The sequence below is a fragment of the Ceratotherium simum genome, chromosome 5, assembly GCF_057802395.1.
Source record: "Ceratotherium simum simum isolate JZ-2026a chromosome 5, ASM5780239v1, whole genome shotgun sequence".
Lineage (NCBI taxonomy): Eukaryota > Metazoa > Chordata > Mammalia > Perissodactyla > Rhinocerotidae > Ceratotherium > Ceratotherium simum.
Genome location: NC_141904.1, coordinates 55,605,690 through 55,632,982, shown reverse-complemented (window position 1 = coordinate 55,632,982; position 27,293 = coordinate 55,605,690). Strand labels below are relative to the sequence as shown.

At 39.5% G+C, this 27,293-nt stretch overlaps 1 protein-coding gene across 1 annotated transcript in view; it reads right to left on the bottom strand.

Moving 5' to 3' along the window:
• CACNA2D3 (calcium voltage-gated channel auxiliary subunit alpha2delta 3) overlaps positions 1 to 27,293 on the bottom strand; it is an 838,936-nt gene that overhangs the window by 34,038 nt on the left and 777,605 nt on the right. The window contains exons 31-34 of the mRNA XM_087431193.1: positions 21,982 to 22,057; positions 19,328 to 19,380; positions 17,740 to 17,795; positions 8,078 to 8,189 (exon numbers count right to left, since the gene is read on the bottom strand). Of these exons, the coding sequence (XP_087287319.1) occupies positions 8,078 to 8,189; positions 17,740 to 17,795; positions 19,328 to 19,380; positions 21,982 to 22,057 (297 nt within the window). The remainder of the gene's footprint in view (positions 1 to 8,077; positions 8,190 to 17,739; positions 17,796 to 19,327; positions 19,381 to 21,981; positions 22,058 to 27,293) is intronic.

Sequence of the window (27,293 nt, the reverse complement as noted above, 5' to 3'; positions counted from 1 at the left end):
ACCTGAAGTTACCTACAAAGTTTGTCAAAAATTAGTAATTGTCTTAGAGAACCGGTCCTGCGAAATCTCATTCTTCCCAGGCAAAGGCTGACAAATTTCTACACAAATTAGATGTAAAGCAGAAGTACAAATTCAGCTTCCCGGTTGCCGCCGAATGTGTTGGCCACTGTATTGAAAAATCTACTGGTCGTCAAGAAGGGAAATACACCAAAGGTCAAATAACATTATTTTCCTCCTTAACATGTCTCATCCCAAGAATATAAAGCTCATACAAAATGCAAAATGTTATCTTTATAAATACTTCGATAAATAGTCAGATAGATCTTCTAATACATGTTATTTCATCAAATGGAGCAAGAAAAGACAGAAAGAAAGGGATATGCAAAAGACAATAATAACAGGGCTCAAACCTTCAAAAGCATGCAACAAGACTATTTATTTATGAGCCTAGTTTTACGTGATATGAGCATTATATCACAATTTTATAACAAAGACTCACAAACATTTTTGGATTAGGAAAAAAATAGTCATTAATTGATTTCTCATTCAACTAGTTACCTCAGCCAATCTGTTAATTTCTAATCCCTAAAAAGAGGAGGAGGAGAAACATATGAGATATTTTGCTCTTTTAGGGCCAGAGCGTGTGTGTGTGCTGGGGGGAGAAGGAGTACAGAGGGGCGGCAAATGGCTTATCTGAATCATGAGTTTCTGCTTCAAGAGGCCACCATTGTCACTATTTCTCCCATCATCTGGAATCTGATAATTTTTTCTCCCTTCCTTAAAATTTTTCTGTTGTTCCACACTGGTGTCAGAGTAGCATTTTTTCTTCAAAGGACTGGTTGTCCTTGACAGGATCAAAGGGGCAACAACACGATACAGCCTTTATAGCTCCTTGTCCCCTCTGTCAACTCTCCTCACCCACAGAAATGTGTTAGCTTCCTTGAACTTCTAACAATTTGTTGAACAAACCACAATTTCTCTGGCCTACAGAAGGCTCTTCCCTCTGCCTGATACTCTTACCTGCTAACTCCTCTGTATCCTGGTGGTCTTAACATTGGACGCCAGCTCTTCCAGCAAGCCTTCTTTGACCACCCCAAGCCTCCCTTCAGTGCTCCTGTGTAACATCTACTCTTTAATCCTGGCACTAAGCACGGAGAGTTGGCATTGCCTAGTTAGTTGTTTGTAAACTCCATGAGGGCAGGAATCATGTGTGCCTCATTCATCACTCTCTCCCCTCAGTGTAGCCCAGTGTCTAGGACACAACAGACAGTCAAGAAATGTTCACTGAAGTCCTGATCTATCTTTAATTTTTTTCCTAAGGCCCTATTTTGTTTTCCAAGTTAATTTCTTAGAAACCTCCTTCATGGTCATTCATATATCAGCCCTCATATCTTACGATCTAAATTGCCACCTCACAAGTTAGACATCAGAAACAGGCAAAAACAATCTATGATGTTAGAAATCAAGACAGTGGTTGTCTTACGGTAAGTGGAGATAGCACCTAGAAGGGGGCAGTTGGGGGCTTCTGAGGGGCCTGCGATGTTCTTTCACTTCTTAACCTGAGTGCTGCTTATATAGATGTGTTTACTTTGTGAAAATTAATCAAGCTGCCAACTTACGGTTTGCACACTTTTCTGTATGTGCTATAGGTCAATACAAAGATTATTAAAAAAATGAAAGGAAAGCACAAGTTCCCATTGAGACCCCTGAGCCTTTATTGTTTTGCTTCTGCAGTGTATGACTGAGCTGCTGGGTGGCGGTCTTGAAACAAAACTTTGAAAGGAAAATCCTCCAAAGCTTGCAAATTGTGTACGGCCCTACTCAGCTTCCCAATCTCCTGTAGTCTTCAACCCCGCGTGGAATCCAAGCTCTGAAACAGACTAGTCATGGTGGGTGTAAATACCTTCAACATCAATGTTGTATCCTATCCATCCTTAGATTCCCCAAAGCACCAGCACAGTTTCTGGGCCATAGCAGGAATGCAGTAACCTCTCATGGAATGAAAGGCAGTCTTCTCTTTAGTTTGAAATCTTTAGGACACTTATTTTAATCAAACTGCATTCACATCTTTGTTTTCTAATTACAAATCAATAAGGAAAAAATATTGCTTGTCCCAGCGATCATCTATTTTGGTTCTATTTGTTTTCTCACTTAGAATGGAAATAAGAAACTTCATTAAATGTGATCACCTGTCATTCACTAAGAGATATTGGCCACCTCATGGAGTTTGTAGTTATGATGACTGGGGATATACTATCCCTACAGTCAAAAAACTTCACAATCATTGTAAAATCAGTGGAGTCCACTTCATGGAGCCACAGAGCCATGAATTGTCAACAGTCCTTATGTCATACATGAACTTTGGTCATCTGAGATACATATAGGTTGTACCTGTTTCTACAGGGAATTCTACAGTAGTGAAGTGACGTTAGACTACGAAAAGCAAAATTCACATTTCAACAGAATGGTTTATCAGGATTAAAACTTTTTATACTAAGTTGGTATGGTATTATGCTTGTATTAAATGTGATCATTTACTGAGTACTTACTCTATTCCAGGCATTAGGCTAAATTCACTACATAAATTTTCCCACTCAATTTTTACAACAAGCCTATGATAGGCTTACTATTTTTATCTCCCAAATTATCCAGGAAGAAGCTGAGTTTCCGAGAGGTTATGTTCTTGCTTGAGGTCACACAGTTAGCAATTACTCGAGTTAGGACTCCCACTCTGAACTTTGATTCTGTGGCTCCTACACTAAACCACTATACTTCAGTGCTTCCTTGTGGTGGCTCTGGAGAGTCCTCAGTCAGAACAGTAAACTACAACACGGCAGATTGGGCAAAGGTGGAAGCCATTCTGCTCTAAACACTTAGACACACTGGCTAGATGAAATAATAAAACCAAACAAGCGTGTTTTGAAGAACTCACAAGAAAAGACACTAAAAGCCAACTTGTACATTTACAGCTAAGCATAAAAAGCTGATAATCTGGTGCTGTCTGGGGCTCTGAATGGGAAAAACAAGATTAGCATGAGAAATTGAACTTTAAGCCTAAACTATATGCTGCTTAGGAAAAATATTTACTGTAATTATATGATGCAGAAACTCCTAAATATAAAAACAACGACTATTCCCAGGCAGTCAATACCAATAGGACACATGCTTGAAGCCCAAATGTAAATCTGTTGTGAAGAGAAACTCAAGCTCTCTTCTGGTCCCATAGAAATAATCATTAATAGTAAAGATCACTTCACAGTCACAAATGACAAAGGACATGAGCAAATAATCTACCATGAAAGAAAGCAGACACAAGAAACAAGAGGATGGGTACCCCCAAATTTAAACTACTAAAACAATCTTAAAAGGCCTTTACAATTAGGTATAGAAAACTTAAGAATAAGACTCTGTATAAAAGAACACACACATTTTTAAAAGAAGCAAATAAAACTTCTAGAAATAAAAAGAAAGACATCCATATTAAAAACTCAATGGGTTCCTTAAGCAGCAGACTAGACACACTCAAAGGAAATTAGTGAACTCTAATATAAGTGTAAGGAAATTATCCAGAATAAAGTACCTAAGCAAATAGAAATAAATTTACATCTAGACACACTTCAGTGAAACTTCAGAGCATTAAAGAGAGAGCAAACATTTTAAAAGCCATCAGAGAGGGGGAAAAGTCAGACTATTTACAAAGGTGCAAAGCTAGAAGTCAGAAGACAATGGAATATATCTTTAAAATATTTCAATTTAGATACTATGGAGTTAAATCATCACTGCAGCACATATTAAATAAGGCATTTCAGACAAAGAATGAGAGAATTTACCACTCTAGATCATTCCTGAAAAAACTTCTAAGAACTGTAAAAAAAAAAAAAAAAAAAGCAATGATTTTAAAAAAAAAGCAATAGTGAGTAAACCAGTTGGTAAACATCTCATTTACTGTAGGCAGCAACAACTATGATAATATATTGGGTGTGTTAAAAACACAGTAGCATTAAAATGTTAGAAAATATTACATGAAAGCCTGAGAGGTAATTCAAGTTAGAGGTTCTCAGGTTTTGTTTGTTCTAGAGGAGGGAAGAGATCCTGGCCAATTGAAATATGTTTAAAAGGTTAAAGGTAACTACTAAAAAAAAAAAGAGTGTACACTTTACATACTAGTAAGGGAAAAAAAAAGAATAGAGAAAACTCAATAAATCCAATAGAAAGCATAGAAAACGATGACAGAAATAAATCCAAACTTATTGGTCAGCACAATAAATTTTAAAAGATTAAATCTACCAATAAGAGAGGTAATAAAAATTTCAAATCCACCTCTATTCTATTTACAGGGTAAAATCTTAACACAAAATGACAAAAAAGAGTTGAAAATGGAGGGAAGGTGGAAAATAAGCCTAGAAAATATTACCAAAAGAACGACTACACCTATGCTATTAGCAAACAAGGTAGACATTAAAGCATAAAGCACTTTCATGTAAAGAGGGTTATACATAGTGATAAAAGGAATAATATATTAGGAAGCTATACCAATCTTGAACAGAGATGTCCATGGTAATATAGCTTCAAAATATAGAAAGCAAGATGAATTGAATGACAGGAAGAAGTTGAAAAATCCCTAAGCTGGTAAGAGATTAATTTACATCTAAAATAGACCAAAAAAAAAAAAAAAACAAAAAAGAAGATTGAAACACAAGTAACACACTCGAACCAATAGATACATATTAATACATTAAAATATAGTAATCCCTATACCCAGCTATTAGAGAATGAAACTTGCTTTCAAAAACACATAGACAAGCACTAGAATACAAAGCAAGTCTCCACACATACTAAAATGTATGTTATACAGACCACAATGTCATTTAATTAGAGATCAATTATTTTAAAAATAGCCTCAAAAACCCATATATCAGGAAATCTTAAAATGCTATTTAAAAATTTACAGATCAAAAAAATTGTGAAAAATAGAAAATTGTTAGAGGGGAATAATAATGAAAGCCCTATATATTAAAAAAACTGTATGGAGATAAATGGGAATGCAGAAAGAAATTTTGTATATATAATATATATGAATGAAATTGAAAAAGCTAAGCATCAAACACAGAATGTTAGAAAATAAAAAAGAGTAAACAACATAGAAGAAAGGTAATAATACAGATAAGAAGCAAAATAAATGAAATAGAATGTCAAAGAAAGAGCAGAGAGAAACAGACAAACTAAATAATGGTTCTTTGGAAAGAAAAACAAAACAAACATCTCTGCCAGTATGGAGAGGGAGGGAGGGAGGGAAGGAGGACATATGGGAGGGTAGGAGGGAGGGAGTCAGCCAGACAGACAGACAGAGAGAGACAGAGAGAATAGGGGAGAGAAGAGAGAGAGGAGAGGAAGGGGAGGAGAGGGAGAGGGAGACAGAGATTGATTTAAAAGGGGGAAAAGTCACAAATATAATAGCATTTTTAATCTAAAGAGAACACTATTAACAAATGTACACAATAAACTTGAATAGTGAGATGAAATAGGCAATGTTCTAAGAAATATAATCACCAAAATCACTTCAAAAAGAAATAGAAATTCCAAAGAGATATCCAACCACTAAAGAAACTACTTCAGTGGTTGAAAATTTACTTACACACACAAACAAATAAACAAAAACCCATCAGTCACTGATAGTTTTATGGATAAGCTTTACCAAACCTACAAGAAACAGATAATTTAGTGTGATACAAAATGTTAAAGATATTAGAGAAAGAAGGAAAACCCTCCAAGTAATTTTGTGACAAAAAAATGACCTTAATAGAAAAGCCAAATGACAGTACAAGAAAGGAAAAGTATAGCCCACTCTTCTTTCTAAGCACAGATGCAAATGTTCACAATAAAATATGAGCAAATGAATCTAGCAATATGATTTTCATTTTCTGCTTTTTGTAATCATGACAATGAAAGTCCATCCTGGGCAAACAAACATATTTTCACATTAGACAACCCATCTACTATTAAAGATATTTGCAGTATATTGATACAGTTTAGGATTTAAAATTTTTAAAAATTATATCAATGTAACTAAACACATTAACAAATTAAAATTATTTTAGTTATGAACATAAAAAAAATTTTTGATAAAATTCAACATCCATTCAAGTTTCAAACAATAACAACAATAGCAACAAACATTCTTGAAAAGGTTTTCTTTAACCTAATAAATGGTTAACTACCAAAAACCTATAGCAATTCAGGAAATGGATAACAGTTATGGTTGCACAACATTGTGAATGTACTTAATACCCTTGAATTGTACACTTAAAAATAGTTATAATGATATATTTTATATTATTTATATTTTACTACAATTTACAAAACTCTATAGCAACATTATACTTATCTTGGAATTATTAGAAACAATTCTTTTAAATGAGGAACAAGACACAATTGTCTACTCTCATTGCTTCTATTCAACAATGTATCAGAAGTCCAGTGAAATAAAACAATAATTAAATATAGAGATTGGAAAGGAAAATTTTCACAAATGATATTACTATGTATGAAAAAATTCCAAGAGAATCCATACACAAACTATTAGATCTAAAAGAGCAGTTAGCAATTGGACACAAGATATTTAATACACAGAAATCAGTGATGTTCTCATATACTCTCAATTACCAATTAGAAAATGTAGTTTTAAATATATGCCCTCTCTGATAGGAAGAAAAGCTATAAGCTGCCTAAGTATAAATCTAACATAAAATTACAAAACTGTATTGAAATGCACGTAAATAAAGAGATATACTTAGTTTATAAGTGGGAAGTTCCAATATCATAAAAGACAGCAATTATCTACAAATGAATATGTAACTTATAGCAATTTTAATCAAAACCATAGCATAATTCATGGAAATTAATAAGCTGATTCCAAAATTAATATGAAAGAGTAAAGACGCAAGAATAGCCAAGATGACTTAGAAGAAAAGTAAGGAAAGAATATCTGTTCTCTTAAACATCAAGTCATATTATAAAGCTATAATAATAAAACAGATATGGTGTTGACATAGGTATTGACAAACCATAAAACCTGGAAGCAGATCTGCATATAGATGGGAACTCAGCCCATGACACAGGTGTCATAATAAATTTATTGGAAAATAAAGACTATTCAATAAAAAGTGCTGGTTAACAAGCCAACTATATGGAAAAGGACAAAATTAGACCCTACGTCTGCCACTCACACAAGTAAATCTCAGGGAGATTAAAGTCCTACATTAAAGGCAACACTTTAAAGTGTTCAGAATGAAAATACATGAGAATATAATTATGACATTAGGGCAGAGACTAGTTTCTTATACAAGGCACAAAATGCACAAATCAAAGAAGAAAAGAGGAATAAATTAGCCTATATTAAAATAAAAGCAAAGGAAAATTTCTATGCATTTAAAGACACGCATAAAAAGTGAAGGGGCAGACTAAGGAATAGGAAGATATATATACAAAGCATATCACTGCAAAGAAATCATACCTGAGACATAGAACACCCAAATGAGTAAGAATAGATGCACCACCCAAAAAGAACTGCCAACAGGAATGAAGATGCCAGAAACCACAAATAACCAATAAAACCAGTAAAAGAGGCCCAACCTTATTAGGAATCAGGGAAACTCATATTAAGCCACCACAAAATTGTTTCCAATACGTCAGATTTCAGTGAATCCTGAATGAAGGCTTAGTGCCTTCAATAAAGACACCTAAGGACTTGGCTCAAACTGATAGCTGAAATTGCCAACATCAATCGGGAAAACACCAATTAGGACTTTTTCCAACAATCCACAAACTGGACTAAAAATCTCCTATATTCTGGGATGTATTTTCGTACATTTTGAACGCTTCCCAAACTCTAAATGATCTCTCTAACTCTAAATGATCTCTCTAACAAAGCCAAGTGGTGTTTCTTCCAAGATGATGAAAATACTTCCTCACACAAGAGGGCAGCCATGTTTCCATCTCTCAATGTATCGTGTGCATGCCAGTCGCTGGCCCATCTGGGAAAGTTCTATACTGAGCAGAGAGGGGAGGGGGTGCTTACTTGGAGCAGTCTTCACAAGCAATGTTCCCCGAGGTTTCCTTGATGGTGCGCTCAGAGACAAATGCTGGATATTCAGTATCACAAGGCTCCAGGGTCTGTTTCAATTTCTGGGCTGTGGGGATAAGGGGAAAAAAAAGATAAAGAATACAAAGCACAGGCTTTATTGTGACTGGCAGCTCACAGTAACTCAGAACTCAGTTCCGCTCCTGCTGCTCTGTGATTTTTCTAGGCACAGCATAATGCATTATTTTCTAATTAGTCAAGTGATTTCATCTGCCAAGCAACTCTATAAGCTATAATTCCTCAAGCAGTTGTGTTGGCTTGATCAACTATCATTTATGCATCACAAGAATTCTCCTTTCTGGGCTAACATCAGTCACAGGGTCTCTGACCTCAGACTTACTTGAAGTTAGCAACAACACATATGTATATCGGAATAAATGTATAAAAATATAAGTTACACCATATTATGTAGGGTGAGACAAAGGTCATGATACAATTGCATGGTTTTATGACAGAAACAAAATTGAAATATGGAATAGTAAAATACGTAATGTCTTTGAACCACAGCCATGAACCTAATCCTACTATTATGAAGTTCCTTGTCCAGTAATATAGCACTAAATCACCCTGGTACGTGGATGAGTACATAGTAGGCACTTGGTAAAGCCTTGGTGGTTGATTAAATAATTTAAACAAGTTATGTCCAGTGGGCAGGTTCCAAAACCTTTCTAAGCCTCAATTTTTTAAATTTGTAAATTGGGGAAAATATAGTTCTATCAGAGGTTGATGTAAGAAATAAATGAAACAATATATGTTGAATACTTAGTACAGTACCTGGAACATAAGGAGTGCTAAGTAAATGTCACTCAATAATAACAATAATAGCAAAAACAACAACAACAACAATTCTAGCATCCTAATGAAGCCATTGTGACACTGAAATGATGACGATGATAATGATGATAGATACTATAGCACGGTGGTTAAGGGTGAAGTCAGAAAAGTTTGGAGTGCAAATCCCTGCTCCATTGCTTCTAGCTAAGCCTCAGTATTCTCATCTGTAAAATGGAGATGCTGGTAGTACAAGTATCTTCAGAGGAGGTCTACTCATTAACATTTTCCCAGTAGAATGCTTCTAGGTTTCCAATACCCAAACTCTGTACAAAGCTTTTGGCTGATGTTTATATAGAAATATAAATATATATTTATAAATGTATACTTTTATATATAATTTACATTTTCAACTCCAAAACTCAATAGGATTTTAAGAAAATGATGTTTGGACCAAGTCCCAAGTTATATTCCAAATACAACTGGTTGGAGATCTGAACTACGGGTAGATGTTTTGTGGAACGTCCACCTGGGAGGCTGCTGGCACTAAGGAGCCATCACAGGGTGACTGAATGCAAAACAACTGTTTGGTAACAACCAGATAATTGTTAGGTGATCAAGAAGCCACGTTCTAAGCATTTACATCCTAACGTGATTGCTTTGAATATATAGGCTTTTTACTGAGCTTTAATTATTTTGAGGAAATGGATTGAGGGTTTGGAGTTGAAGCATAGTGCATTGTGATTTTTCTTATTTAAAAACTCAATCAGTTTTTTTTATGCGTAATGTGACTTTCAGGAACTGGTCTCTGATATTCAGGGGAGATGTCTATTCTAACTCACAGGGTTGTTCTGAGGAATAAATGGACTAAAGCATGTATAGCTCTTAACAGAGTGACACCTATGCACACCTTCACACACGTGTGCACACACACACAGCCTTCATGAAATGCTAGTTGTTGGAGAGTGTTATATCTACACTCCGAGAGTTGGGCTAATTGCGTAGCAACTAAAAGCACAAACTCTGGAGGTTGTGAATTCTGCCATTGCCGTGTGAAATCAGGTGAGTTCCCCGCCCCACCAAAGACCCAGTAGATAGTTGTACATCATAGTTGCACATCCTTCTAGTTGCTGTATGTGGGACGCGGCCTCAGCATGGCTGGAGAAGCGGTGCATCGGTGCGCGCCCGGCATCCGAACCCGGGCCGCCAGTAGCGGAGCGTGCGCACTTAACCGCTAAGCCACGGGGCTGGCCCATCAGGTGAGTTTTTAATCTTCTACACCTTAGTGTCCTCATCTGCAAAATGAGAATAACAGTACCAGGGAATAACAGTACCAACTTCACATGGTTGTTTGAGGATCAAATGAATTAATACATGGAAAGTGGCTGCTATATTACAAGTGCTATTTAAGTGTATGTGCGTACTGCCACCATGACTTCTACTACGTATGTCATTTCCTTGAATTCTCAGACTGCTGGCCTTTTCGAGCCATTGCTTTTTGATTAGAAAAGGCAGGCAGATGGCTGTGTCCCTGACTCCTGACTCCTCCTGGTCCAGTGCTGGCTGCTGTCATGCTCCCAAAGGGCCAGGTCCCAGACACTGTCTGTCCCCATGTGCTACGCAATGCTAGCTCATAGGAAGTGTCATTACATGCTTGCTGAATAAACCAATAATTCTCTTGAATGGTGCTTTTCAGGAAAATAAAACCGACAAAGGAAATGTGAGAAACTCAGTCCCTAATGACAAACTGCCTGCCTTCAGGTGGAAGGCCAGTTGATTTTGGGTGGCCCAGGCCACCCAAAATCTGTGTAATAACACAGAGAACTCAATGGGCATTGTGTGGGAACATCATTCCCTTCCCAGTTCTTTTTCAATGCCCCTGATTTTATCAGGAGGGTGTCTTTGTTTAACACGAGGAAATTTTGACTTTCTTTCTTTCATTTTCATCTTTCTTTCATTTGCCCTTCTCTCCTTAAACCTCTGGGGCCCACTATAAAGCTCAGAGTATCTGGCTACCATTTGGTGACACTGTTTTCATGGCTCTTATTTTTACAATTGATTACTCTGTATGGCAAGTGATACTGACTTTCAATGTGGGAAGCTTCCTTTTAATATTTACATTACTTAAATGTCAAAAAGTGAGTCAATTAAAATGAAATAAAGATTAAATAAACAAAAGCATAGATTATAAGTGGATATGGCACAAGCAGATGGCATATAATAACCTAACAATGGTAGCAGCTAAATTTATTAAATTACTATGTGCCAGATGCTGTTCTGCTTTGCATGTATTAATTTATTTAACAGTAAAACATGACAAAATGAAAAAAGAAACTACAAGGTAGGAACAATTGTTACCTCTGTGTCGCAGGTTAGTGAATAGAGGAGAGGCCTGAGTAAACTGCCCAAAGCATCCAGTGAGTATATGGCAGAGCCAAAATTTGAATTTGGGTCGCCTGGCTCCAGCACATATATATTTAACTGCTCTATGAAGTTTGGCCAATGAGGGAAAGGAAGAAAGGTCTTTGGGGGCAGGCTAAGAGAGGCAGCCCACGTGATTTAATAAGCCCGATAATTGCACCATCTCTAATTCTAATCGTCTGGGCCGAGTCGCAATGGAATGAGTCCAATGCTCTCAATAGTGAGACTCATTTGGCTCTGATCCTTTCTGGAGATGAAATTCTGTTCCTTTGACAATTGTAGGGCACCCATACTGATGTGGTGATAAGCCGTTATGTCTATTTGCAGCACGACTATAGATTGGCTGGAAGTTGCTTGATGTGCTTTTGGGAAACACATGAATTATCATATAAAACCATGGCCACATTTAATCTAAATAACATGGTTCATTATGAAAACCTTTCTTTGTCTGGAGTGCTATGAAAAATACCACATATATTTGCCAGTCATTACTGTTTATGGAATTTCAAACCAATAACTAAGCTGCCAGCAATCTAATGGGTACTGTTTTAACTCTTGGGCATTTAAAACTCATGATCTTACAAAGGTGTAGGTACACAAGGGTCATGGAGCTCAGCTAGACTGATTCTTTGTTTTTCCAGAAGGGAAAACTGAAGTTCAGAAAGCAGACATAGCCTGCCTTGAGTCCCACTGAAAGTGGCTCTTCACGATCGATCATCATTTACATAAACAGCAAAACCTCCACCACCTTCTCAGCCAATACTCACTAAGCCCTTCCTACATGCCAAACACCGTGCTAGGCCCTTTGCACGGATGGAATCCTCACCACCATGCAGTGAGCGAGGCCCTGCTGCTCTCCTGTTTTACACATGAAGAAACTAAAGCTCAGAGAAATTAAGATGCTCGCCCAAAGTCACACTGCTATAGGTGGTGGAGCCCAGATACACACCCAGGGGGTGGGGGTGGGGTTCCATCCTGGAGCCCACACTCTTTGCTGTTAGTCTGCTCTGCCTCCCATCCCACTTATGCTGGATGTCTCAAGCTGAAGCCACCATGACCTATCACTCACTCACAATGAAGCACCCAATGGAGCATCCATACAATTGAATTTCTTTAATTTTCCCTTAGCAACAAATGTCCCTGATGAGAATAACCGACTTGGGTTCACAGTAATTATGTGCAGACAATTGGGAATGAATAGAGTTGCCATTTGAAAAGCTTTCCTCTTCTTTTGTCTCTGTGAATGCACCCCCATTCATAACTGGGTGCCAGCAAGCTCCATTCTCTTTGTGCAACTCCGCCAAAATGATACCTTTGTGATAATCAAGCAGAAATGGGCTTCCACAGTCCCCTTCATCAAGGAAATGAAGCAGATAAACAGTGTAATTATGGATTCCATTTTTAGCTAAACAAAGACGCATTTCTCAGCTCAGGGTCTTTATCTAGTGAGGGAATGGTAAATTTAGAATGAAGAAACCTTGCAAGTCAATATTGTTATGGTGCTTGAAACTTCTCTCTCCTTACACTGAAGCCATCTTACATCTTACATTCTAAGATTTACATTTACATTTACATTTAACAAAGATATCCAGATGATAGCAGCCCCACAAGCGAGTTCATTCACTCCCATTTGATTCAGTTTCTTCATCTATAAATGGAAAAAGTCATAGCCACGCCCAGCAGAGGGCTGTAGACAATTCATATGTAGCAATCAGCTCAACATGGGGCTCCAAGACAGGCAGCTGCATCCCTCACCACTCTCTAGCTGAGGTGGCAGGTCTTGGTTTAAGTCTGAGCCTGTTATCTATTAGCTGTCTGACTTACGTGTCTCAGATAGGTTTGGTGACAAATTCTAGCAGTCCCCATCTCTCAGGTATGTTGAGGGATCTGAAGATAACCCAGTGCCAACATTCTGGAAATGGAAAAGCACTATATATTGGCACACTGTGTGTCGACAACATAATTATTTGACAAGTTCTTCCTACAGTCTGTGTTAAGAGGTCTCAAAGTATGGCAACGGAGTGAGAGGACTGGAATTATCTATTAAAAGTTGTTTTAAAAAGCCTCCTAAGACAGAAAACAAAACTGAAGCATCACACTATTCCTCTTAGCTAACATTTTGCCCATTCTTGGTCCAGGTGGAGGGGGGAAGAAGGGAGAGTGGATGTGAAATTTCAGAATGGGAACCTTCACAAGTTTCTGTAACCATCAAGAGCACAAAGTCTGTATCCTCCTTCCTTATTCATCTCTCCTACCCTACACCCCTTGGGCTACAACAAGGTTTCTCAATAGTGGCACTATTGATATTTTGAGTTGAATAATTCTTTGTGGTGAGGGGCTGTCCTGTGTGTTGTAGGATGCTTAGCAGCATCCCTGACTTCTACCCACTGGATGCCAGGAGCACTCTCCCATTCCCAGTTGTGACAACCAAAAATGTCTCAAGACGGTGCAATGACCCCAGGGAGGCAAAATCTCCCCCAAGTTGCAAACCACTGGTCCAAGTAAAGATCACAGTGACTGGCACTCAACAAAAACCTGACAACTAATTGTCAAATGTGAAAGACCGGAACAAGAGTGTGGGTGGACGCCTGTGGTGCCAGGCCATGGGGAAGGGCAGCAGGTGAAGGTGAGAATGGGGGAAGAGGAATGGAGATTGGCATGAAGAAGGGCGGCATCCTCACACTCACCAGTGAAGCCCCTCAGCCAGAGGTGGGCAGACACATAGCTGGGAAGAAGAATGCCAAACAGTAAACCCTGAAGATGACCAGCCTATTGCCCTTAGCACTGGGCACTGTCCCAAGAGCAAGCCAGACATCTTAGCCACCCAAACGTGAGCGCCGCCCACCATGCATGGAGCACCTGCTCTGTGCCACGTCTCACATATGGGCTTTGCATGCACTGCTTAATTCATTTCTCACAACCATATTATGTCTGTCGTTATCTCTGTTGACAAACAAGGAAACTAAAGCCCAGAAAGACCAACTGTGCTGCCCAGAACCTCACAGCTGGCAAGCAGCAGAGGAAGGCTGCCTGGCTCCAAAGCCAGGGCACTTAACTCTCTAGGTGAAACAGCCACTCCAGCCTCCCAGAGCTCACAGCCTGACTGGGAGGGAGTCATAATTAGTCCCCAGGCCCGGTGCTGCAGAGAGAGCAGCCATCTCACTGACTTGCAATCCATTCTCTTGGCCTCTTTTGATCTTTCTTCCTTTTCTCTCTTTTAATCTCATATTTCTTTTTTTACCTCTAATAGTAAAATTGTTGAAAAGCTGATCAAAGAAGAAAAGAAAATAGAAAAAGATGACAGGCACCCATTTAGTAGGTTCCTTCTCATCTCTCTCTTTCAAATCATGTATAATTTTAAACAAAAGCAGGTTCACACTCTAGGTAAAATTTTCCTTTGGGGACATGATAGTCTTCTCTTCCTAATTCATATTTTTATCTCTGCTTATTGACTCCCATTGGCCTTACTGATTATTAACCCTATTTAATTCCACATCCTCCTTCTCTCCAACTATGGGATGCTTTTTGGGGGGTATATACAGTTTGGTATATTGTATTTCTTCCTATATTACTTAACTTCATGAGCATTTTTTATCTTGTGAAAAAGTTTTCAGATTCCAAAGACACACAGATAGCCAACAGGTACATGAAAATATGCTCAACATCACTAATCATCAGAGAAATGTAAATCAAAACCACAATGAGATATCACCTCACTCACACCTGTTAGAATGGCTATCATAAAAAGACAAGAAATAACAAGTGCTGGTGAGGATGTGGAGAAAAGGGAACCCTTGTGCAGTGTTGGTGGGAATGTAAACTGGTGCGACCACTATGGAAAACAGTATGGAGGTTCCTCAAAAATTTAAAAAGAGAACTACCATGATCCAGCAATTCCACTTCTGGGTGTTTATCCAGAGAAAACGAAAACACTAACTCAAAAAGATATCTGCACTACCCCAACATGCTCATTGCAGCATTATTTATAATAGCCAAGACATGGAAGCATCGTTAAGTGTCCATTGATGGATGAATAGACAAAGAAGGATAAAAAAATGTATACCTCTCCATTTGCGACAACATGGATGGACCTTGAGGGCATTATGCTAAGTGAAATAAGTCAGATGGAGAAAGATAAATATCGTATGATCTCACTTAAATGTGGAATCTAAAAAAAACAAAATACAAAAAACATGAACTCATAGATACAAAGAACAGATTGGTAGTTGCCAGAGGTGGGGGTGAGGGGTGGGTGAAATGGGTGAAGGGGGTCAAAAAGTACAAACTTCCAGTTATAAAATAACTAAGTCATAAAATGTGATGTACAGCGTGGTGACTATAGTTAATACTACTGTATTGTATATTTGAAAGTTGCTGAGAGAGTAGCTCTTAAAAGTTCTCATCACAAGAAAAAAAATTTGTAACCATGCATGGTGATAAATGTTAAATAGACTTATTGCAGAGATCATTTCACAATATATACAAATATTGAAGCATTTCGTTCTACACCTGAAACTAATATCATGTTATATGTCCACCGTATCTCCTCAAAAAAAATGTTTTCAAAAACAGAATGTTGTTACAATGTTTTCTATGCCTTACTGTGGGTGGGCTGTAATTTATTTTTAAATGTCCCTGTTGTTCAGCATTTAAAGTTACTAGCATTTGCAATCATAAATTCCCTGGTGATAATCATCATAGAATACTTTGTTCTCATCTCAGTTTTTTTCCTTAGGCTAGATTTTGAGAAGTGGGATTCTGGGCGCTCACTGTCATTCAAAGCTGGTACCAACCCAGGAGAGGCCAAGGCTGGGCCCACGCCCCGGGGACAGTGTGTGTGGGTGAAAGCAGAGCAATGGGGTCCTGTCCCACTGGGCTGTCAGCTTCCCAGGATAGAGCCAGCTCTGAACACACTAGGATCAGGCTCACTGTTACCAGAGGCCTCTCCCGCAGGAACACGCATGCATAGAACTCTCTGCAGGTGTTGCTCCAACTCATACTCTAACAAGAAATTAGTGAGTTTCTGAATTTAGGCAAAATGGGCTCATTTTTAAGTTACAAAGCTATGACAACAGTGACTCTAATGGTCATACCTGTTAAAAGAAAGATTTGCTAGGGTATTTAGTAAGCAAAAATCGAGCACCTACAATGTATTAAGCACCAGTTAGGTGCTTAAAAGATAACAAGGGTAAGACATAGCTCCTGAAATCAAGAAATTCTAGGTTAGTGTGAAACAAACCAACACACAGAGGCAACAAGAGTGCACAAGAGATGTGAGAATGTGTGAGCTGACTGAGACAGAAGCAGGAAAGAAACGGTGCTAATTCTTCCGGGGAGGACTGAGTGAATCCTCACTCAGTGGGGTCTTAAGGGAATGGAGAGGGGATGTCAGACTGAATTATATCCAGCCCCTGGGGGAATGCTGATATGTTACTAATCTCCCTCTTTTTAAATGACAGATAAAAATAATAATAATGGTCGCAGTCTGCTAGTCCCTGGCATCTCGGTTAAACAAAATGAAGGTGAATGAACATATGATGGGAAAAAAGAGCAGAGTGCATCTGAGAAACAAGTGACTGAACAGGCGGGGCAGACGGCTGGGCCCAGCGCTCATTAAAGAGTATCGGTTTTGCAAGGCATGGGGACTAGACTATTCGTCATTGCCACGGTCAACATTGTTATCACCATTACTGTGAATTAATTACAGCTACAATTTTTTGAAGGCTTTCTATATTCCAGTCACTGTGCTCAGCATATAACATGATTTATCTTATCATGAAATATATACACACACAAATGATAGAAGATTAATACTATTTATTATTTTCCCCATTTTGCTTACTATGGGGAAACTGATCCTGGAAAAGATCAGCTAACCTGTTGAAGGCCAACCTTAGAGCCGGGACCCAAATCCATACTGACCTAACTCCACAACTCATGCCTCTAAGAGTGTCTACTAATTACTGCTCAAATCATTGAGGGCTTTTGAGGGGGAAAAACAATATTATCAGATTTATATTTTACGAGGGTAATTTTAAAACAAAAAACCCAAGTGGTCATCCATTCATTCAGGATGAGAAAGGCAATGTGTCTCTCTCCCTTAGATTTTTAGCACTGCCTATGAGCTTTCTGAAGAATTCACCTGTGCAATGTGTGACCTCAAAGCCTTAATTAAGGAAACAGTTCAAAGTGTACACTGAACACGGGCTGAATGAAGCCTGCCTGTGGAATTTTTGTCAGATTGAATGGCACTGCACTTAGCACAAAGGGTGCCTTTTGCTGACAGAGATGAAAAATCATCACTTTGTCCTGGGTAGTTTTATTTGAGCACATTCTTGATGAAAAGTAGCCAGTGAACCCAGGGTTTATCACTCTGAGCTAGGAAATAGAAACCAGTTGCTGCTTACCTTTGGCTGTCATATCTGAGTGCCACCAACTGCAGAGGTTAAATTCCACCAGGAACCTAAACAGGTGATGGCAAAGCCCAATGTTACTTGGTCATCCACACCCTGAACAGAACAGCAACATTCTGTGCTGTTCAGCACTGCTCACCTCATTGGAAAGAATGACATCACAATCTGGAGAGAGCAACACGGTTAGTTCAGTTACCACTGAATTTTCACTGGGCTTTATCTCACTTGTGAAAGGCTGTTTTACCACAAAGGCCAGCCAAACCCTGAAATCAGGTTTACCTAGCATCAAGGACTCTGTTAAGAAATATCCTGCTTTATAGGCAGAAATAGTTTTCTAGTTATACTCTGAGTCCACAGTAAAAAGTCAGCTTCTAAAGGGCTTCCTCTGCTTTGGTTCAGAAATACAAGTAGAATATTCTCTACCTAGACTGTGATCTGCAGTAATAAAGGATGCTTTCAAAATTTATACTATAACACAAACTTGTTCAGCCGTGTGTGTGTGTGTGTGTGTGTGTGTGTGTGTGTGTAGGGGCAGATGGGACAAACTTTTCTTTATGAAATTATGCCACAATGCAACACATAAAAATCAAAATTTCTCAATTGCTAGTAAAGAATGCAAAAGTAATATAAATCACCCTCTAAATGAATGGAAATAGATCAAAATTCAGTCATTTCCTTTTCAGGCTCATGGCTACTATCTCTAGCAGCTTACTCTCAATCAGATTCCCACTATTATCTGTTATTGTCTTTTCTGTCTCTTACGTACATGCAGAACTTACGCCCCACTTGAAATTATAACTTTGTTAAATTAATATAGATTATATTAAAGCAATAAAGAAGACAATGTCTGTTCATCAAATGGCAAGAAATCTGCCTTAAACCCACAGAATTGGAGCCTTAATGGGGAAAATAAGAATGAGAGAGTTTGGTGCAGCTTGAATGATCTGGTTTCCACGCTTCTCCATGGAAATCCTCCCTTTGTGTGACACAGTGTTTCTTGTGTCCAATATTTTGTCTGCAAGTCAAGCCTTTCATCTTTGTGCCATTTCAAGTCTGACCTAAATCACAGATTCATCCAGCACCCTCCAAACAGGACTGTAATTTGACAGGGTAAACAATTAGATCACACCTGAGAAAAGCCCCCAGCCCCTGAGCCACTCCTGCACAGCCCCCTCCACCCACCCCCACACCCTCTCAGCCCTGCCCCACACACATGCTAAGACATCCAAAGTAACACAGTGGACAGCCCTAGTAATTTGTTCTTTTGACCACAGCCCACCCAGGCTACATTAAAAACAGCCAGACATCTATGTTAAATTTAACAGTAACCACAATAAATAAATTTGGTTTGTGTATTGCAAGCTGTTAGTCTGCTAAACAATGACATAAGGGCATAAGCAGTGACCATGCATAACTTAATAAAAGATCACTTTTTGGTCTCCATGTTCAATATTTCAAGATGTTCAATGAGTATTACGAACCTAATGGTTATTGAAAGCATGAATCACAGTCTCCCAGTTCACTTTATAATTCAAAAAGAAAAGCTATAATACTTTTAAAAAATGCAGCAAATTGTACTTACAAGACAAGTTCTGTCATTATCCACTTTACTGCAGCAAGGAAGGCATTATAAGGCTGAAGAGAAGAATTCAGTTCATTAAAAACAATGTATCACATATAAAATTTGTAGTTTAATTTAAGACTTTACATAAAGACAATGTTATTCTTCTAGAGAGATTGATATCATGTTAGAAAACAGTGAAACTCTAGCTAAAAGAAGAAAATGGTTGGATACTGTATCCCAAAACTAACATTTAAAAACTTTGAACTCCCCTGTAGTGAGATGTGATTTACAAGTAAAATAAACATGATCTAATACAGGGTTATCTCTGGGAGGAAAAAGGAAGTTCAGCAAATGATGCTTAAACCTTTACCCTCTAGGGGCTAATATTTTGCAGCCTAATGCTGAGGGGCTGGAATCATATAACTAATTTCAAATGGTAATTCACATGGCTGCCTCTTGCAAAGGTGATTCCCTGTTCTCCATCACTGTATGTCATTCATTGAAAGAAGCAAAAACTGCATATACTTGATTTTAATGCTGCCCATGAATTATGTAGGATTTAAGCTGCCTTTTCTCACACTTACATATTTGGACTAAAAAAATGATAACCATATAAACATGTGATTTTTTTCCTTGCAGAAAATCCCCTTCACTCTGTAAAAGAAGGCATTGACAGCCTAATCTTTATTTCAGAATATTTTAATTTGAAAAAGCAGTTGGATTGTTTACTCTGTGATATTTCCTATATGGATAATACCATTTCCTGAATTCTGGAAAATACCAAGTCTCCCGCTCAGTCAGTTCTTTGTACCTAGGTATGCCAGATATGCGAATGGTAGGTGGACCTGAGAGACAGGCAATGACATTGGCAAAGCTTGGGGCCCGGATGGGAGGTCTAGAAAAATCTCAGAACCTTTTGTGGTTGCATTTAGGTATCAGAGAATTCAAATGCCAAATCCGGTTTCTGAAGTGATGGCTGCTTAATCCTACCTTCTGACCATTTTGATGACAAGGACTGAACTAGGAATGGGGGGATTATCTGATTTTAAACAAAACCACCACCAATTTATATACCCTTAACCATTCTTGAAACTTTCCTATTTCCGGCCAGCAAGGAAATGAACAAAACAACAAAAATCTACTGGGGTGACTCCCAGCCCACCCAGATTTCAGACTGGATCTCTCACCCTGATTTGACTGACTGTGTCAACATCACTTACCAAATCACAGGGCCCACAAGATCAGGCCCAGATAAGGATTCGAACTATTAACTATTTCCTAAAACCAAATGCAACCTTGCAGTTCTGTGGTTTTGCCACTCCACTTCTTATGGCTTGAAAAATAATCATCTTTCTTTCAAAAAGATCAGGGTGGCCTATCATAGGACAGTTCTGTGTCTTTGTACCTGCTGGGATGGGTAGTGACATTTCAGTGGTCCTTGGCAGTGTGGCTCTGAGGGAGAAGAGAATGAATAAAGGGATTATGGAGGTTTTGGAAGTGGGGAGAGGCAGCACAGGGGCAGCTCACCCTGAGGCCAGGGGGAAGGGCACTCAAGCATTCCACAGCAGACACTGGCTCAATGTCTGGGTAAACAAAGGGATTATGTAAATACGGATTACAAATTTAAATGAACATTATCATTCAGAAGGGCAAAGCCATTGAGCTTTTAAGCCTGATGATGAAAACATCTTGGGAACATTTTAAGCCTGGAAATACTCATGTTAAGGTGAAGGAAGTTGGCTTTGGAAAGATGTGTTGATGTCACCAAAAAGTTGTGTTTTTCAAAATGTCTAGCTCTTAGTTCCTAGTTGCATCTCAGAAATTTTCCAGCTCCAAATCATTTCTTGCTCCTTCAGTGTAGGAGAACCATGTCAAATATTTGGTTTTTAAATAATCTCCTTGCAAGATCTCACATCTGCAAATGAGAAGGTGTATATTTATATTTTAAAGCCAAAATGGCTCTTAAATTTTGTTTCAAACCAAATTTTAGGTTAATTTTTAGAATTTAAAAAATGATTACATGTAAGGGTTATATTTATACTCATATGTCAGACTATACTGAAGTATCAATACCTGTTTTTTCTGTGTTTTCAAGTTATTGGTGGCCAAACTTACATTGCTTGCACGTTGTAAATTATATTCTTAAACTGGGAGTAAATTATAATAGTTCATTTCTGGTGGTCTGAAAGCCAGTTTCTAATGATACAATAGCTATGTTGTCTGATCCTCAACTATGACATCATCGATGGAACAAGCTCCAGGGAAAATGATGTTGAAACTCAGCAGCAGCGTGTTTAGGGTAGAGAATCTCTGATAAAATGTGAATTCATTCATAGGCTAACAGCTCTATTACCAACCAAAAGCGAGACTTCTGTTGAACAAAACCATTCTCTTTTATATGAGAATGAGAGAACTGACAAAACTCCTCCCCTTTTCTATCCAACAAAAGGGTTAATCCAACAAAAACTTTAGACCAGTTTGTCATTCATATAATCACTGGATTTGCGTTTAAACACAAGTGGTTTTTCTTAGCCTGTAAAATCAGGAAATACTTTTAAACATTCATGGTTTTGAAATAGATAAACTTGATTACTCCAAAGAAAAAGATACGCTCACACACAGAGACAGACAGAAATGTGCAGCTGTTTTCCAGGTGATTGCACTGTACTCACATCCAGTAGACCTTGGGCACCATCGCTGCTCTCTTTGTTGGCCCTGCACATGGCTTGATAGTCATAAAGGGTAATTCTATAGGAAAGAATGGAAAGGAACGTCTAAATGAGAAAACACGAGAACCAAATGATGCTGTGGATCAGCAAGGTGAATGGTTAATAACACTACCATCAAGTGTAGCAGTGACAAGCACAGATAAATGCAGCCTAAGAAGGATGACAAACAAGGAACATAGCAAAGTCCAGGACTGGAGACACAGTTATGTCATTTGGACAGGAACTTGAAGAACAAAGGGAATAACTATATTGGGATAAGGAGTGAGGGAGGAGAAGCCCCCCACCTTGACGAAACAGTCATTTTGGTTTGAATAGGGGGGATTTGCATGGATCAGGATACTCCAAAGGGAATATGCCATTCTGGACTGGATTCTGGGCCCTGGATGGAAACCTCTTTGGGCCATATCTCCAAAGTCAAGGAGAGTCGGGAAGGGCCACTTTGGGTTACAAAACAACAGGATCCTCTGTCTGATAAGACCAGCACTTTGACAATTTGTTGGAAACCAGCTGGCTTCTCAGTCATAATCCCCACCCCCTAACTCCCACCACCATAAAAGTGAGTATATTCTTCCTTTTAAAAACAGTGCATGCAGTTCATGAAACAAGAAAAGGGACTTTTTTTCTCCATTGCTCATAAAAGTATAGTTCTCGTTCTAGTTATGACCTTCACTCAGTTGCAAAGATGTTTTACTTTATAATTGTTCCAGATGTTTTAATTTCCCATCACTGACTTTACAAAATAACGGAGAATGGCAGTTTCTGGTAGCAAATTAACAGCTTTTAGATGGAGTGAACACCTTATCCCAAAGGAGACATGCATTCCATCCTTCCCCTCAGTTCCTTTTCCCACTATCCTGGCACCCAAAAGAGGAAACACTTAAAGTCCAGTCTGAGTTACATAACAGCTGCCAGGTGCTATGTTAACACTGTAGTACATGAACTTCTAAAGGACTGGAAGGAGTTCTCTCCACAGGAATTCCTTTCTAGAATAATGCAATGCTTAATGTGGAGCATATTTAATGCTGTGCTGAGATTAAATCTAAATAAAAGTTCTATGCAGCAGGACTGGTGTTGGATCTGTTTCACACCTACCCCTAGCACCTAGCACAGCACCCAGCATGGAGAATGGATTCAGTCTTAAAAGGTTGAATGCATGAATGATTGCCTGATTGCATGAATCTTGAATAGACGACAACACAGCTGAGACTGAAGAGGTCAACTGCAAGATGTGATGTGATAGCCTCCTCCTCTGGACAATAAGTTACAGACATCACACACATGGATTAAACGAAGAGCCATCTATGGGCACCAAGTAGAAAACTGGCTACATTTGACCAAATCGAGATAAAAACCAGCTCCTGACTACCTCCACATAGGTGTCCTTGGGCAGTAAAGCCCAAGAGGGCACCAGTAGTCACACAATCTCCCAGCAAGTCCCCAAAGCCTCTCCCTCATCAGAACATTTCTTCTAGTCTTGTTCAGTGTCCTCTGGCTTTTTTCCTTACAGCAGATACAAGCAGAACCTGTGTTGACTCAGACAGAAATGAAGCCCATGAACCAGCCAAGCATCTGGCTCAAGGAAGTCCCTGAACAAACTGCACACAGAAATGCTCATCACTGACACAGCCCTGACACTAACCCGGCCACGAATCAACTGCAGACCACACGGACAACTCTCATTGGTCCCCGAGTGGCCCGCCATGCCACAGTGTGCATCCTCATCCAGGGGATTTCTGCAGGTGCCCCAGGAAGGGCTTTCTAGGATTTGGCAAGAATTATCATTGGCTTCATCCTTTTCCTGTTGCCCAACTCTGTGTCCACAGCTGGAACTTGGGCGGGAGCCAGGGTGAGTGGAACGTGCATGTGCTTGGAGTCTTGCAGACTTGGATGCCATATGGCTTTGGTTTTAAAGGTTGGTTCTGCCATTTATCCAGGGTGCAGTCTTGAGCAGGTTGCTTACCCTCTTCTGAGGCTTCATTTTCTCACTTATAAAATGACTCACAGAGATGGTCTGAGATTTAAATAATCAGGCATGTGGAAGGATACTGAAATATACTACATAGTGTGCTAGCGTTGTTACGATCTTTATAGCAGAAGGCCTAATTTTGTTCTTTGTTGGATTTGGGGCTCTTATAGCCACCTTATTCCCAAAGACCCAAGTGACTGGCAGTGTGACCTAATGGTTTAAACGCCAGCTTTGAAGTCAGTGACACTTGAGCTCAAATCCTAACTCATTCACTTATCACATTCTTCTTTTTTTACCCTCTTGGTGCCTCTGATTCCTCATCTCTAAAATGGTGAGAATAATGGCTACCTTATAGGGTGGTCCTGAGGATTAAATGAGGTTATATATGTATTGCATTTAGCACAGTGCCTGGTACAGAGGAAGCATTCAATAGAAGGCAGGGCTGCAGCTGCTGTTATAATTTATTAGTCTGTTTTTCCTTGCCATTATTAATTAATGGGGGGTGGTGTTTAATGCAATGGGAATTGACTCAGGCTTTACCCAGCTGGCTGGAGGACAGACAGGTCTCCTGGTTTTCTTAGCTCACTGACACACATGATACGGCATAAAATCCACACTTGTTACTACAGAACAAGACACCTTCAGAGGCCGTGCTGGGGCTATCAAGAGATGAGGCAGAAACTTCTGTCCATGGGCTTCATAGCCGAGGACAATGGTAACAACAGCTGATGTCTATGAACTCTTATTTAGCAAGCATGAGCAAGGTACTCTTCTAAGCATGACCCTACAAGATAGATTCTAATCATCCCCATTTTACAGAGGGCCAAACCAAGTCTCAGCCAGCCTAAATAATGTGCCCAAGTTCACACACCTATCAAGTGACAGAGCCAGAATTAGGTGGGGGCCAAGCTGAATCCACCTCACTCTGCCTACTCAGTAGCAGGCTCTGACAGAGTCTAGGAAATTCTTAGAATTCAGCCCTGTGCCCCATTCCCGAGTCTTATTGGAATGTCACAGGAAATGCTGCCCAAGACAAGGTCTCATAACCAATGTCTAGAATCAACTTTCAACCCAAGCTGAAGGGCTTGTCGTGGGGTCACCGGGCCAGGCTGGACCAGCTGGCCCGGCGGGTGAGAGCCCCTTGCCATGGTAACCGCTCTGAAGGACAGATGGCAGGAAGCTCAGGATTCTCCGGGGATCATTTTTAAAGGCTCTCGTTTACATGTTGGGGCCAAATTCAATTGCTCTGAGGCAGCCTCCAGGCCAAGGTTTCTGCCTTTCCTTTCACAAGGAAGCTTTTCTGATCTGACTGCCACTGAGAAGGTTACAAAACAAGCCTTCCCTGTCTTCTCCACGCTTAGATAGCTTTAACTAGATGTTGCAGAAAGAGAGACTTCCAGATTATTACCCTTTTTGAAGTGATTTTGTTACTGTTTTAAATAACTCCACTTTGTGGCTACCTGTATCCTGTTTGGCTGATTATAGTTAAGGAACACGATAATTGCCTGCTTTCATTCAGCTCTAAAATAAGCCCCGAGCACCGTGCCCAGCCCAGGACTGTGCTGTGTGCCCTGCTGCACTCAGCAGCAGGCGTTTATTCTTATTACGGATAACATGCCTTAATCCCCATGACATCACCACCAGGCCACTCAACTGTGGGCTGCAGCCGAGACCTTATCATTAGCATCTCTGTGCTCCCCAGACAGGTCTCCCTGAAACTTTGACAGAAGGCAGATATGGTCTCTGAAGAAGAAACTCAAAGCCTGGACAACCCCATGTGTCCCCAGCACCTGGCAGAACCTTGGATGACAGGCCTACGACATTTGGACTTATTTAAAGACTTGTTGCTGATTCTCCTCTTTTCCAACTAGACAAAAATCAGGGCCAAGAAAAATATTTATTCTAAGAATTAGAAGGTCGAATTTCAAAGGCATGAGTTCAGCTAATTTAGGCTTGTTGGTAACTACGGACAGCATTTATTAAACACACCTACTATGTGCCCACGAGGCCAGGTACTTTATCTGCAGTGACTCATTGATTAGCTCACTTTGGCTAACTGATCTGCCTGAAAACCAAACTTGAAACAGCTTAGTGTTTGCAAATACAGTCCTAAAAACACAGACAGGCAGGCATTTGGCATAGAGACCCGCCGTGGGACATAATTAAGCAATTTTGAATCTAAAAGTATGAGAAGCAAAGTGACTCACTAGGGTAGCATATAAAAATATGTATTCTTTGTTGAGCTATAAAATGTGTTCTCTGGGGCAGCTTTCAACTTGCAAGAGATAGGGCACGGAGCAAGAACACAGGAAATTCCTAACTAAGGGACTGTTGCCATGGGAAGCCTTACTTGTCCTTACATCTCAGAAAGTCAGGGGAGTGGAAAGCTCAGTCTGTTGACCGGAGTGCTAGTAGAAGTTCTAAAAGGTGTTCTCCCTTCTCTCCTTTCTGCATCAGTCACCCTCTCATCCCACAGCAACTTCTTACAGAGATCACACTGTTCTTTAAGATCAGCATGGCACATCTAACACAGCACAGGTGGTGAGTTTACATGACTCTGGCCCTGCTGCCTTTGAACCCTTGGACTGGAAATCACTAAAACAAATCTAGTTAATAAGCACCCATCATTGGCAGAAAACAAGCACCATGTGGCTGCACCAGCCAGGAGCCCAGCACACAGGCTATTGGAGCCTCTCAGGGTCCAGTGCAGAACCCTGGGAGGAGAGCCATGAGAAAGAGTCTCACTCATTCTATAGATTAGGCAGAGGGTCTATCAGCACCAAATGCTTTTCATCGACAGGTGCTGATAATATAAAAAGAAACAAAGTTGCAGATACCGATCACATCAGCATCTTATCCAGGTAATAAAGGCAGTAACAATAACAAATAGTCAATTACTTTCTGCCAGCCATGTAGGCATTATCTCTGATGTCAGGGGCATGGTTACATTTTATAGGAGAGGAAACCAACGCTCGGAAGGTGAAGTCACTGCTCCAAGCTTATTACAGTGCTACTAAGTGGAGACGCTGGGATTTCAATCTAGGTCTCTTGTTTTTTAAAGCTGTGCATTCAAACTGCTTCCCAAGCAAGGATTCCCATGGGATATCCTGCTCCTTAAAGGTCTCATGGGGATGGGTCTCACCAGAAGAATCTGGAAAATGGGATGTAAATTTATTCTCAATTCCTAAGGCCATTTGTGAGCATACAGGTTGGCATTTGTTTAAAACAGTGATTCTCCACCCTGCCTGCCCTTTAGAATCACCTGGGGAACTTAAAAAAATTTATAAAT